This window comes from Pan troglodytes, chromosome 11 (assembly GCF_028858775.2).
Source record: "Pan troglodytes isolate AG18354 chromosome 11, NHGRI_mPanTro3-v2.0_pri, whole genome shotgun sequence".
NCBI lineage: Eukaryota > Metazoa > Chordata > Mammalia > Primates > Hominidae > Pan > Pan troglodytes.
Genome location: NC_072409.2, coordinates 9,368,007 through 9,382,868, shown reverse-complemented (window position 1 = coordinate 9,382,868; position 14,862 = coordinate 9,368,007). Strand labels below are relative to the sequence as shown.

The 14,862-nt window shown below is 55.9% G+C and overlaps 1 protein-coding gene across 2 annotated transcripts; it reads left to right on the top strand.

Annotated features, from left to right (window-relative positions):
• The first annotated feature begins 4,307 nt into the window (after positions 1 to 4,307).
• DOLPP1 (dolichyldiphosphatase 1) lies at positions 4,308 to 13,650 on the top strand. 2 transcript variants are annotated; one of them, XM_520304.9, is made up of 8 exons: positions 4,308 to 4,418; positions 7,880 to 7,980; positions 8,241 to 8,325; positions 8,425 to 8,524; positions 8,736 to 8,834; positions 9,360 to 9,488; positions 9,930 to 10,019; positions 12,186 to 13,650. In XM_520304.9, exons 1-8 carry the CDS (start codon positions 4,343 to 4,345, stop codon positions 12,220 to 12,222), a joined length of 717 nt encoding a protein of 238 aa, XP_520304.2. In that variant the 5' UTR covers positions 4,308 to 4,342; the 3' UTR covers positions 12,223 to 13,650. The 2 variants fall into 2 exon arrangements, with proteins under 2 accessions (XP_520304.2, XP_001162767.1); XM_001162767.7 differs by lacking the exon at positions 9,360 to 9,488.
• Positions 13,651 to 14,862: the final 1,212 nt, after the last annotated feature.

The following is a 14,862-nucleotide window of genomic DNA, read 5'->3' as shown; positions in this document are numbered from 1 at the left end:
TGAGTTCGAGACCAGCCTGGGCAACACAGCGAGACCCTGTCTCTACAAAAAATAAAAAAAGACTAGAATGGGAAATAAACTGTGGAATGTTCACACCATGGAATACCGCACAGCAACGAGAGGAAGCAAATTTCCACTGGAGGCCGCAGCATGGCTAACGCTCACAACCATAATGTGAGTGAAGAAGCCACATACTCAAAAAGTGCAGACTGTAGGCTTCCATTGACAGAAATTCCACAATCCAGGCCAGGCTCCGTGGCTCAAGCCTGTAATTCCAGCACTTTCAGAGGCCGAGGCAGGTAGATCACGAGGTGAAGAGATCGAGACCATCCTGGCCAACATGGTGAAACCCTGTCTCTATTAAAACTACAAAAAATTAGTTGGGCATGCTGGTACGCACCTGTAGTCTCAGCTACTCGTGAGTCCGAGGCATGAGAATCGCTTGAACCCAGGAAGCGGAGGTTGCAGTGAGCTGAGATCACGGCACTACACTCCAGCCTGGGCGACAGAGTGAGACTCCGCCTCAAAAAACAAACAAAACAAAACAAAACAAAAATGAAATTACACAATCCAGCCAAACTGAAGGTGTGGTGTCGGAAGTTGGAAGTCACCTGGGGTGACTGGAGGGGCGCCAGGGTTCCTAAGTTCCTGGTTCCTGATGTGGGGGCTGCTTATACAAGTATGCTTAGTTTATGAAACCACATCAAGCTGTATACATTCGATTTCTGAAATTTTCTGTATGAAATATTTACATATACATATATATGTGTGTGTGTGTGTGTATATATATATATATATTATATATATATTTTAGACAGTCTTGCTCTGTCACCCAGGCTGGAGTGCAGTGGCACGATCTCGGTTCACTGCAACCTCTGTCTCCCAGGTTCAAGCGATTCTCCTGCTTCAGCCTCCTGAGTAGCTGGGACTACAGGTGCATGCCACCACACCCAGCTAATTTTTGTATTTTTAGTAGAGATGGAGTTTTGCCATATTGGCCAGGCTGGTCTTAAACTGCTGACCTCAAGTAATCCGCCTGCCTTGGCCTCCCAAAGAGCTGGGATTACAGGAGTGAGCCACTGCACCCAGCCATGTGTGTGTGTGTGTGTGTATGTATGTATATATATATATATATATATATATTTTTTTTTTTAGACAGAGTTTCACTCTTGTTGCCCAGGCTGGTGTGATGTCTGCTCACTGCAACCTCCACCTCCACATTCAAGCGATTCTCCTCCCTCAACCTCCCAAGTAGCTGTGATTATAGGCATGTGCCACCACACCTAGCTAATTTTTGTATTTTTAGTAGAGACGGGGTTTCACCATGTTGGCCAGGCTGGGCTTGAACTCCTGACCTCGGGTGATCCACCTGCCTCGGCCTCCCAAAGTGCTGGGATTACAACCCAGCCATATTTTTGAGACAGGGTCTTGCTCTGCTGCCCAGGCTGAAGTGTAGCGGCAGGATCACAGCTCACTGTAGCCTTTACCTCCCCAGCTCATGTGATCCTCCCATCTCAGCCTCCCGAGTAACTGGGACCATAGGTGTGCACCACCATGCCTGGCTAATTTTTAAAAATTTGTTTGTAGAGATGAAGTCTTGCTGTATTGCCCAGCTAGTCTTGAACTCCTGGGCTCAAGCGATCCTCCCGCCTCGGCCTCTCAAAGTGCTGGGACTACAGGTTTAGTCACCGTGCCTGCCCTGAATGTTCTATTTTAAACAAGAAAACCAAACCAAACCCAACAACAAACCCATCCTTCAGAGCTCCCCTCTGTCCCCACCACTAACAGTGCCCTCAAAGTTTTGGGTGGTCAGGCCCCTGTGGACCTCCTCCCCACCACCTTACCCCTTCTTTCCCTCTTGCCCACTTCATCCAGCCACACGCGGGCCCCAGGACACTGGCTTACACTGTTCTCTCTGCCAGGAAAACCCTCCCTGGGTAACTCCCTCTCATTTCGTAGTTCCTCATCCTCATCCTCCCTCGGGAGGCTCCCAGCACTGACAGGCCTGCATTTCATGGACTTTGCTCCCAAGGCCTATTTGGGAGCGGCAATGTGGCCCAGATCATGGATGGCTGCCCTGTCCTAGGGAACTATTCTGAGAAGCTCCCGGCCCGCTCCTCACACCTCCTGCTTCTCAGAGGCTAATAATGGCAGTGCCTGAGGAAACCGAGGCCAGCTGACCCCGACGAGCCCAGGCTGGGAGTGCGCACAGCAGGGCAGTGGGCCTTCTGGGCTCTTTGGTGGGTTCTGAGTCGCCATCATCTCCGGCCACACAGGCCAGCTCACGGTCCCCGCTCTACTGGCCTGGCCACTCGCAGACAGAGCCACTCTCAGTGGGATTTCCTGGGTAATTCTCAACTCACCTCAGGGGCGCTCGTGTCACTTATCAGACACTTGCTCTAGGTCTGGTCTGGACCAGGCTCAGGATGTACCAGGCCCTGTCCTCATGTTGCCCAGGGTTTCTCCAGTGGTGGCTGTAACCACCTGTATCAGAACCACCGGAGCACATAAGAATGCAGACACCTAGGCTCCAACTCAGACCTACTGGATCAACCCAGGCCCCATTGTGACCCAGGAATCTGTGTTTTCTACAGGCTGATCTCGGCACTCTATGAAGTCTGAGAGCCGCCGCTGACTGGGAGGGATAAGGAGCCGATTACAGTCCAGTGAGGTCAGGGCTGAGAAAGGACAGGAAATGCAACCGTGAGAGCCCAGTACTGGCCCCTCACTTGGCTGTGGAAACCTGTAAGTCGAGGAGACACCTGAGCCAGATTGGGCCGGGCAAAGTAGGGCAGGAGAGGCAGTACATCCCATGCAGCAAAACAGCACATGGTGGCCAGGGGCGGTGGCTCACACCTGTAATCCCAGCACTTTGGGAGGCCGAGGTGGGCGGATCACGAGGTCAGGAGATCAAGACCATCCTGACCAACACGGTGAAACCCCTTCTCTACGAAAAATACGAAAATTAGCCGGGCGTGCCACTGCACTCCAGCCTGGGCAACAGAGCGAGACTCCGTCTCAAAAAAAAAAAAAAAAAATTAGCTGGGCATGGCGGCTCACGCTTGTAATCTCAGCATTTTGGGAGCCGAGGCAGGTGGATCACCTGAGGCCAGGAGTTCGAGACCAGCCTGGCCAACATGGTAAGACCCGGTCTCTACTAAAAATGCAAAAATTAGCCGGATGCGGTGGTGCGCGCCTGTAGACACAGCTACTCGGGAGGCTGAGACAGGAGAATCACTTGGACCCAGGAGGCTGAGCGAGATCGTTCCACTGCACTCCAGCCTGGGCCTCAGAGCAAGACCCTGTCTCAAAAAACAAACAAACAGACAAAAACAGCACATGCTAGCGGCAGGAGACAAGAGGCTGAGCCCTCCCAGCCCACCTTACCTGCACTGTAATCCAATCCAGCCAGAGACAGAGTCGGGTAGGAGAGGTGAAGGCGGGTGGGAAGGTGTGGCTGTACACGCAGGAATGTCTTGGGAAAACTGAGGGGTAGGTGGAAAACCGACTTCTTGTTTGAAATGCTCCCAAGACGCCTCATTAAGTAGCATAGACGTGACTGAATCAATACATCTTTGTTAAATGAATGAAAGGAGGAAGGAGTCCTTAACTGTAGCTAAGCTTCTACTCTTAAGTATCAATTAAGCTTCTCTGTTCAGTCCAGCGTTTAGGGCGCCTACTGCGCGCCCCGCCCCACACACTTGACAAAAAGGTCGCCTGCTCTGTGTGACTTGCCCTTTCGCCGGCCAGTATGGGGCAGAGGGAAATAAGCCCCCTCTGCTCTCTGGTCTCAGTTTACTCGTAACTGAAAGTGGGTCGGTTCAAACCCCCTGGAGCTGAGGTTGCCTCTCCTCTTCGAGCACGCGCTATCGGACGCGCAGGTTCCCAAGACCGCGGATCGGCAGGGGGTACCAGGGAAGCCTTCATTCAGGGCGCAGGGCGCAGGTCCCAGCCGAACCAAAGCTCCCACCAAAGTTCAACACGCCCCCAAAGCCAGCGCCTGATTGGCCCGTCCTGCCCACAAGCTGAGGCAGCCTCACCTTCTGATTGGCTGTTATGCTCCCTGTTCGGTGCTGGAACCCTCCCCTTCTCTGATTGGCCAGATGCCTACCTGCGCTCGCCCCAGATTGGGCGCCAGCTGGGGCGGCTCGTTGGCTCCCAGGGGCCCCGCTCTCTGATTCGCCGCTCGGGCCAGCCCCCACGGCCTGCACGCTGAATGGCTGCGCCGCTACCTATATTGGCCTCCGATTGGGTGCACGGCGCCTCCCCGGCGTGATAGGTCAGGACCACCGCCCCCCTGGCTCCCCATTGGCTGCTCGAAGAAGCCCGGTCTCCGGGTAAGATGGCAGCGGACGGACAGTGCTCGCTCCCCGCTTCATGGCGGCCGGTGACCCTCACCCACGTCGAATATCCTGCAGGTAAAAGGCGGTCCCGGCTCCAAGGACGCCTTCCCAGGGACGGCCTCTCAGTCCCGTGCGCTCCGGCCTGCGCGAGCCCGCGGAGGGGGCGCCGGGGGACCGGGGTGGGAACTGTCAAATAGTGAACCACGGAGGGGCTCGGCCGGCGCGCGCGCCGCGCAGGCGCAGTGGTGCGGGGATGAGCTGGGCGAAATTGTGAGGCGCTCGCTCGCGCACTCTGCGGCTGCGCGGCCAGGGCGCTCCCCCGGGTCCCGGGGCGCCGGTGGGCTGAAATGGGGTGGTGATCTGTGTGAGGCGAGAAAAGATCCCTGGCCTGGACCTTGGCCCTTCTTCCCCGCCCTCCCCTGTCCCAGAGAGGCCGCACTCCTGTTCCAGCGTGCAGGGAGTGTCTTGTTTCCTTCGAACAGTGCTTTGGGCTGCTTGTAAGAGAAAGAGCTCCCCGTTGCTGGGAGTGTGCAAGCCGAAGCCAGGCTTTTGAGTACTTGTGGTGCCACGCCCTGAGCAGGGCACGATTCCACAACAGAGAGGACCCGATGAGGGGGCGGGCAGCCTCCGGCAACTTGACTTCTGGAGCTTCCCATCAGACACACCTCTCGAAGCGCTGGGCTTTCCAGTTGAGAGGTCCATTAGCGGCGTTCTGGAGGCTGTCTAGTAAGAGTGGCGCAGAGCCTGGGCGTGGGGGTCAGACCCATCTGGGCTCCAGTTGAGGCTGAGGCCTTGTGCAGGTGCCTGCCTCTGCTTAAGTTAATTCATCTCTAAAGTGGGACTGATTACAGTGCTTACCTTCTGGTGATGGTATGAGCATCAAATAGCAGGAGGCACAAGAAGGGCTGAGTACAGTGCCCGGCATGCAGTAAGCGTTCAGTAAATACCTGCAGTTAATGTTATCCCACCTTCCAGGACCCTCCCTGGGTAAGATGGTTGAGTGCCAGGGAAGGCTGGAGCCCCTCATTGAGCCCTGGTTGCCTGGGAAGGGCCTGCTCATGCTGCTGTCTTGCGAGATGTGAGAACCTGGCTCCGCTGAGGGCACCAGGACTGAATGCCAAAGAACGTTGACGCTGGTGTTCTGGGTTGTACTGGGGGTGGTATGGCCCTGCCAGGTCCTGGGCCCTGCCTGCCTGCCTGTCTACCATTCATCCATCCATTCATTCATTCAGTCAATATCCACTGAACACTTCTGAGTGCTAGGCCCTGGGCTAGATCTGGTTTTTAGAATGCTTAACAGGCCTGAAATATCCCTGTATTCCTGCACTATGAAAACCAGCTGCTTTATAAGAGGAAAGCCAAAGCCTGGAGGTGGGGAAAGATTTGCTAAGGCCTCTGCACCTTCACAGCTTCCCCTCCTGGCCTCAGAGTAGCTTCTTGGAGTGCTCACAATCCAACAAGCCAGAAGGAACCTGGCAGGCAGTTGTGTGCAGCATGATACAGGCTGTGATGGACCTGGCTGAGCCTGGAGCATCTGGTGATGTCTAGTCCCCTATTAATGCTTCCATGGTTCCCTGCACTTCTTCGTCACACCCCTCTTCACACTGTCACTTGCTTACTTCATTCATTCAACAGTTTTTGAGCCCAGTTAAGAGCCAGGCCCTGTGCTGGGCTTGGGGGATAGAGTGGGGTATAAAGAGACCCTGTCTCTACTCCCAGATGCTGCCCTGATATCTACATTAGTGGATCACGAACTGAGTCTGGATGGCAGATTCTCCCGTCAGACCGCAAGCTCTGCACTAGCAGGGACATATGTGTCTTTTTTTTTTGCCACTGTGGTGGGTTCTTAGTTGTTTGTTGAGTTCACCCAGAGAGCGTCCCAGGTGGGGGGAAACTGTGTGCAAAGGTCCAGAAGTAGGACAGGGCACGGTGCGCTCAGGGAACTCGAGTTTGGTCCTTGGAACTGGAGCAGAGAGTGAGAGGGAAGCAGGGCCAGGACTGTGCAGGTCCAGATGAGCTGGGCTGAGGGGGAACTTGTCCTAAGGGCAGTGGGAGGCCTGAGGGGGCTTGGATCAGAGAGTAGAGAGGCCAGAGTCCCTGGTAGCATCTTCAGGAAAACCCCAGGGTAGTGCTGGCTCTGGGACAGGCTATGGAGATGGCTAAAGCTTTGGGGGTACCAGTCACTCACTATCTTCATAGCCCAGTGCTGTGAGGGTGAGCTTCATAGTGGAGAGGCCCAGGAAAGAGAAGGGACTCACCCACTGTCACCCAGTGGGACTGTGGCAGCACCAGCACTTGAACCCAGGTACTTAGCTGGGCTGCTCTGCTCTCCCAGACCAACTCCAGGCCAGTCTGATCCTGGGTAGGATGGGCTGGGTAGGATCCTGTGTGTGGATGAGACTGGGCATGTGTGTGTCTATGTCTTCAGCCCTGGAATCTGGGCTCAGCCCTCTGTGGACACCTTCCCTGCTGCTTGTGTGAGGCTGGTGGCATGGACCATTTCCCACAGTGGGTTCTCTCCACCTCTGCCCCAACATGGAAGTGTCCTGGTTGCCAGGGACCAAGCTGGGTGTCTCACAGGTCCCATCTCATTGAGTCTCATGCAGCTGTAGGAGGTAGGCACTGATATCCCTATTCCACAAGTGGGTGAGCTGAGGCTTGAATCCTTGCCTCAGTTCATGCAGCCAGTGAGTGTGGGCATAGGAGCTGAACCATGCCCTCAGACCCCAGAGTGGCTACATAGCTGCCTGTCTCAAGTGGTGAGGGTGGCCTTCAGACTCAGCCTCCCCTGCCCTTGGATTCTCAGCTTGAGTGTCCCCATCTCCTAAAAGGGGCCAGTGTTCCTCTGCTGCCCCCATCCCAGGAGTGATGGGAGTGTCAGAAACTGGTAATCAATAGGTAGGCAGTTTCCTGCCAGAGAAGCGGCGCGCAGCTGTTACCGTCGCCCTATTGGGCCTGGTTTCTGTCCGAGTCTTCAGTGTGGACCCAAGTCTGTGTGGTGTCCAGAGAACGTCGGATTTCCCTGGAGGCCCAGGGCTCAGCCAGGGCAGCCCCAGCACAACAGTGTATGGCTCTCATATGCCTGCCGGGCTGCCTCCCAGGTCCCAGGCTCCACCTCTGGAGTCACCAGGCCGGGTTCACCTTCCTGCTTTGGCAGGAGGGATTGGTCTAGTGTCTGGAAAAGGTCAGAGACTTGGACTTTAGTCCTGGTCCCACCTCCTTCTGGCTGTGTGACCTTGGGCGAGTCACATAGTTGCTCTGGAATTCAGTTTCTTCATCTATAGAATGGGAACAGTGAAGGCACCTGCTTTAAACGCATGCTGTGTGCACTTTAGTGCTAAGTAGTAGACAGCATCACGTATGGCTGTGACTGAGTTGGCACAATCGGCTGGTAAACAGGTGTCCGTGGCTGCCTGGCCTCCATTCTCCAGGCCCTGCCGGGACCTCCTTTCTGGATCAGGCCTTACTTGTAGGGGGCTGGTCCCTCTTCTGATGCCTGTGCCCTGTCCTCCTGATTGTGTTCTCTGTCTTGCCAGGTGATCTCTCTGGCCACCTCCTTGCCTACCTGAGCCTCAGCCCTGTATTTGTCATCGTCGGTTTCGTGACCCTCATCATATTTAAGCGGGAGCTGCACACGGTGAGTCTGTCTTGCCCACACCCTCCCCACCCCACCCCCAGTGCCCCCACCCTGCTTTGGGAAGCCTGTCTGCCCCTCAGTCCAGGGTTTGCCTTCTCATCCCTGCGTCCACCTGTCTTCAGGTGCGTGGAGCCTCCTGGCTGGTTCTAGGTTACTCACCTGTTGGGCTGGGAGGTTCAGTCAGAGGCCATGGTCTTTGGGACTAGGTAGCAGCCAACAGGTGCACAGAGGCCCAGCTGACCATGCATCTTCCCCAGCAGATCTCCTTCCTTGGGGGCCTGGCACTGAACGAGGGGGTCAACTGGCTGATCAAAAACGTCATCCAGGAGCCACGGCCCTGTGGAGGTAGGGCCTCAGCTGCGAGGGCCTGAGGTTCCCCCAGGTTGGGGTGTTACTGGGAGGTCTACATCCTCCCGTGATGCCCTGGTCTCCTCTCTCTCCCAGGCCCCCACACAGCAGTGGGCACCAAGTACGGGATGCCCTCCAGCCATTCCCAGTTTATGTGGTTCTTCTCCGTCTATTCCTTCCTTTTCCTGTATTTAAGGTGAGTTTCTACCCCAGTCAGGATGGCCCTGAACTGGCTCAGGCCGAGTTCTGCTAGGGACTCACTGCTAGCCCTTTGGATGCCCCTGGGGTGGGAGGGGCTGCAGCGGAGGCAGAAGGTACCCAGGGAGCATTTGGATGGGGCCAGGGACTGTTAGGGAGGCCTGGGCTGGGCTGTGGGCTGAGGTCATCTGGTGGGCCTGTTTTCGCAGAATGCACCAAACAAACAACGCCAGGTTCCTGGACTTGCTGTGGAGGCACGTGCTCTCCCTGGGACTCCTCGCTGTGGCCTTCCTAGTCTCCTACAGCAGGTATGGAGGAGGGAGAGCCCCTGCCTGCACCCTAGCCCATGTGGGGTCCTGCTGGTTCCTGGTCCCTGTCGGACCCCACCATGGACCCTAGTCCCAGAACCTGTAGTGCAGGACTGGAAAAGGGGTCCCAGACCTCTAGTTTTAAAACGACAGGGCTCCAGCTGCCCCTTCTAGTCCAGTCCGCACTGAGCCCAAGATTCTGGGACCAACTCCACGTATCAGCCATCTCTTCCCAGTGTTCCGGAGGCGCCCACTGTAGACAAATTCAGAGGTCAAGGGCTAGATGGGAGGCAGGCAGATCCCAGCTGGCCCTTCACTGCTACAGATGGGAGAGCTGTGTTTGGGGTCCAGCGCCCTCCCACTTGGAAATGGATTTGAGGCTGTGCCCCGTGGAGTCAGTGTCCTGTCTGTGTGTCTCCACATGTGCGGGCACAGGTCCCTGGGAAGCTGGCACATGGGCAGTGGGGATTGTGCGGGCCTGTGTCTGACTGGCTCTCACATACTTCGCTTCTGGCCTTGGCCCAGGGTCTACCTGCTGTACCACACCTGGAGCCAGGTGCTCTATGGAGGCATCGCTGGAGGCCTCATGGCCATCGCCTGGTTCATCTTCACCCAGGAGGTCCTCACCCCGCTGTTCCCCAGGATAGCAGCCTGGTAACTGCCTCCTGCCTTCCTGGGCACTGTGGGCCCTGTCCCCTCCTGTGGGTGGGGCCATCAGTGGGCGGACCTAGGAGTCTTGACCCCAGCCCCTGTCTCCCTGGGAAGGCCCCAGTGCCCCAGGGTTTGTGGCAGAGACACAGGGGGTTTCCTCAGGCCCGGAAGCCAGAGTGCCATCCTCTGTCCTCGCCTAGGTTCTCAGGGACTTAGAAGCCTGAGTCCTGCTGGGCTGTGTGTGCCGTGGGACAGTGCCCCTGCCTGAGGTGACACAGGTGACATAGCTGGGTCTCTCAGTGGCTCTGGGGTCTCAGGCCAGGCAAAGACTCTAGGCAGTTGGGGCGGGTGCCGTGCCAGCCCCGGGCAATGGTGGGGATGGCTGGCATGGTAACAGACTCATGCCCTGATGTGCCCCTGGCTCTCTGATGTCTGTCTCTCCAGGCCTGTCTCCGAGTTCTTCCTAATCCGAGACACAAGCCTCATTCCCAACGTACTCTGGTTTGAGTACACGGTAACCCGGGCAGAAGCCAGGTGAGTTCAGGGGACAGCAGTGCTCACTGGGCCAGCCACAGGCAGCCTCTGCCTCCATGTTTGGAGGGCTCTCCGGGAGCCTCGCGCCTGCCTAAGCACTTCTCTTGCATTAACTCATTGAATCCTGCTGTGACCCCCATTTTGCAGATGATGAAACTGAAGCTTGGAGAAGAGAAGTCACTTGCTCGAGATCTTGCAGATAGTGGGTGGGGGAGCAGGGTGGTGAACCCAGGCTGTCTGGCCCAGGGCCCATGCTTTTAACCTCTGCAGCCCAGAACCAGAGAGCTGGGCAGCTGAGGTTCTCAGGGCTCCTGTGTGTGGACATCCCTAGGGATTAGTCCAGATGCTTTCTTAGGCCTGGGTAAACTGAGGCACATTGAGTTAGGAGGCCAGCCTGTAGTTGTGCAGCAAGTCAGGACAGAGCTGAGCTTTGGAGACTCCCGACTCATGCTGTTTCATTCACCCCAAATCCTGGGTGGGGTTCCTAGGGGAGTGGGAAGGCTGGCTTTTCTTTTCTTTCTTTTTTTTGAGACAGAGTCTCGCTCTGTCGCCCAGGCTGGAGTGCAGTGGCGCGATCTCGGCTCACTGCAACCTCTGCCTCCCTTGTTCACACCATTCTCCTGCCTCAGCCTCCCGAGTAGCTGGGACTACAGGCGCCCGCCGCCACGCCCAGCTAATTTTTTGTATTTTTTAGTAGAGACGGGGTTTCACCGTGTTAGCTAGGATGGTCTCAATCTCCTGACTTCGTGATCCACCTGCCTCGGCCTCCCAAAGTGCTGGGATTACAGGTGTGAGCCACCTTGCCCGGCCGAAGGCCAGCCCTTCTCTGGGTTCAGAGGGGAGCTGAGGCTCCAGAGGAAGCCTGGGAGGTTTCTAGGCAGGCTGAGAGGGACTGTGGGGCGGGGTAGGGTGGGGCGTCCTAGCAGCCAGGAAACGTGTTTAGTGCATCAAGGTCCAAATTATCCTAACGAGCTTAACAGCAAAGCTGGGGATCCATGAGGAAAGGGGATTGGAGGGGGTTAGGGCAGGCAATCCCATTAGAGGCAGAAAGGTCCCAGCTGGCCCCGCTGATCTCTCACTGGCCTGCCCCGCCTCACCCTGCCCTGCCCCGCCTGGCCAGCCTCCACCTGCCTTCATTTACCAAAATCTCAGGGCACACCTGTTCTGTGCCAGGCTGTGTGCTGGGGGCAAGGACAGTGACAGCCATGGTCCCCTGCTCACTGTGTTCACGGCAGGCAGGGAAGAGCTGCGACGCACCTGCCTATGTGATCAGTGCTGTGGCCTGACAGCTTGTGTTGGGAGCCTATGTGGGGACGTGGGAGCTGGGGGTAGGGGGAGGTGGGGGGGGATGGGGGGATGAGGAGGGTAGGGGGTGGGGAGGGTGTTGGGGGGGGTTGGGGGGAACGTTCTCAGCAGAGGGAAGGGCATGCACAACTCCTGAAGCTGACAAAGCTTGGTGACTGCACCAGGCGGAGGCTGCCGGGGCTGGAGCCCAGGGAGCAAGGGGTGTGTTGTGGGATGAGGCTGGGGACAGATCACACAGGACCAGTCAGGTTTCTAGATTTTAACTGGGACCCTAGACAAACCCCATTCTCCTCTACTGAGTCTTTGTCAGCCCCTCTAGAAAATGGGGGTGATTGGCCCTGGTTCCCTCAGGTTCCTAGGCCCAGTCTGGATATAGCCACAGCCCAAATTGGGTGCTCAAATCCCCTCAGTAACCTCCATCAGTAGTTCTCCTGCTTTTGCTTGCATACCTCCCGGATGGGGAGCTCACTACATTTCTGTACTTCTGTTTTGATCAATAACAACTGAGCCCACTTGTGCTGCCTCGTCTATAAAGCAAAACTCCCCATAACTAATTGGAACCCAGCCAGGTCCCTCTTGCCTCTGTAGTCTCATCCTGGTCCCTACCCCTGCCCCAATCCCCTGGCTCCACTTCTGGGATTGCAGAGCTGAGATAACTGAGGTACAGGCCTCGCCGGGGAGATCAGCCCTGTCTAGGTGCCATTCCCAGGGCAGGTGCTCTGACTGGCCCAGTTCAGGTCAATCGCTGGTTACTGGGTGTGGGCATTTGCCTACTTAGTTGGGACTACGGGTGGGGTGGGGACAGCTGTAGGTCACCGAACACCAGGTGTCTCCACATCTGACCCCCATCCCGTTTTGCAGGAACAGACAACGCAAGCTGGGGACGAAACTGCAGTGACCAGTGGGTGTGGCTGGGTCCAGCCTCCAGATCTGGCCCGCACGATGCCTTGCAGGATGGACAGGATGACAGACAGGGACGAAGCAGAGACCTCTACAGACCCAAGTCACCAAGTGGAGCCTTTTTTTTTCTTATTTTAATTTTAATGAACAAGGTGGACCAAAGGGCTGAACCAGCCCCTCAACCAGGACCCTGGGGGGCCTACTGCCTGGGGGCCGTGGCCAGAGACCCTCGCTGTGCTGCTGCCAGCCCCTGGCTGGGCAGGAAGTGCCCTCGGCATGGGCACCTGGGTGTGGGGTGGAGGAGGAGGGCTTGCGCCTCTGGTCTCGGGGCCAGGAATTCCAGGTGGCGTGAGAAGTACACACTATTTATTTTTTGGTTTTGTCAGAGGCAGGCAGGATTTTGGAGCTGGAAGAATCTGCTCTCCGGTGGCTGCCCTGTGAACAGAGGGCTCCCGGTCAGCTTCCCAGGCCCTTCGCCCTATGCCCAGAGGGCAGACTGCCTCTCCCTGGGCCGGGGTGGCCTGGGTGCCAGGAGGAGGGGAGCATACCCCACACCCTCCCTGCCACCGTTGCCGTTCCAGAACCTCGGTCAGTGTTTCCCTGTCTGGGGGCAGGGCCCAGAGCGAGCACGCGTCTGGCGGCTGCTGTCGTTGTGTTCTACCCTGTACTGACCCAACACCACAAGGGCTTTCTCTGGTCCCCTGTCCCTAAGACAATAATCGCTTTCTGACAAAGGAGCCTGCACATTTGGGTGAGCAGACCCAAGCTGTTTACAGCTCTTTCTTGTCCTGCCATCCAGTAGCAGTTAGTCTTCATCCCCACGTGAACAAAATGGGAAGGAGCCGTGAGGAGAGGAGTGAGGCAGCGGGCACCCAAAGTCCCTCGTCCTTCCCTCTGTGTGCTCTGAATATGTCCTTGTCCTTCCTGACCCATCTCTGACCAGCTGGGAACCTGCTTGGGGTCCCCCTCAAACCTGTGTCTGGGGTGTGGGCTCACAGATCCCTATCAGCCTGGTTCGTGGGAGGGCTCTTCCTAAAGGGACCCCCATCTCTAAGTCACTCTGAAAGGGAGTTGTGGAGAGGAGACGCCTCCAGACTCTCAGAAGTTTTGAGGACTGAACTGGGTCACTCGGGATCTGTGTTCGAATCCTCCCCACCCCTTTCTTTGTGGAGTTTCCTAACCTGCTGCTGAAGCACAATGTTTTGGTGCTTTCTTTTCTCATTTGTTAAAGGCAGTGTCCAAAAGCCATTCCAGATGCCAGGACCAGGGGCTTATTTCTAGGGAAGGTAGGTCAGTTTCCATGTTTCCCTCCCGTTATTTTTATTTTTTACTGTTTGCCTGAGACAAGCCGAGTATGAGGTGGTTTGATTTAAGAAAAATCAATGAAATTATTTACTATTGTTTTAAAATAAAACCGTAAACTCTGGCAGCTTGAACACTTGCTGACTGAGCTCAGGAGAGGAGATTGGGGCAGCTGTGGGGACACATGACCCTTAGGGGCAAGGATACGGTGAAGACCATAAAACCAGAAGTGATCTAGTCCCTTCTAGCCCACAGCAGGGGTCTGAATGACCTCTGCGGCATTTCCTGTCAGGGTCTGTCCAGCTTCTGATTACATCCCTCCAGGGGACCTCACTGAGGGCCACCATACCAAACCTGGACACTCTCAGCCTTAGGAAGTTTTCCTCTTTTCACTATCAGTCTCCCTCCCTGTGTGGCGCTGGCCCTCCTCTCACTGAGCCTCGTTCCTCCTGTGTGGGACAGCCTTGAGGACTCAGGGGCAGCCAGTATGCCCTTCAGAATGTGCCAGGATAAACATCTCCACTTGGTCTGACACAGTGGCTCACGCCTGTAATTTCAGCACTTTGGGAGGCCAAAGGAGGAGGATCATTTGAGCCCAGGAGTTTGAGACCAGCCTGGGCAACGTAGCAAGACCCTGTCTCTACAAAATATTTTTTTAAAAATGAGCTAGGCGTTGTGGTGCACACCTGTGGTCCTAGCTACTCGAGGGGCTGAGGTGGGACGATCGCTTGAGCCCGGGAGTCAAGGCTGCAGCCAACTGTGATCACACCACTGCACTCCAGCCTGAGAAAAACCCCATCTCAAAAACAAATATATGTGGACAAAGATGATCAAATATAAAAGGAAAAAAGACACCATGATGGAGATGCAGCAGAAAACAGATAATAGAAACAAACCCACAAATTCTTCAAATACTGGAATGATTAAGCAGACTGCTTTACTATTTTTTTTTTGAGATGGAGTCTTGCTCTGTTGCCCAGGCTGGAGTGTAGTGGCGTGATCTCAGCTCGCTGCAACCTCCGCCTCCTGGGTTCAAGCAACTCTCCTGCCTCAGCCTCCCCTGGCTAATTTTTTTTGTATTTTTAATAGAGATGGGGTTTCGTCATGTAGGCCAGGCTGATCTCTAACTCCTGATCTCAAGTGATCCACCCATCTCGGCCTCCCAAAGTGCTGGGATTATGGCATGAGCCACCACGCCCAGCCTGTTTTACTGTTTTTAGAGAACACCAGGCACGGTGGCTCACGCCCATAATCCAGAGACGGGCAGATCACTTAGGGTCAGGAGTTCGAGACCAGCCTGGCCAACATGGTGAAATACCATCTCTACTAAAAATAC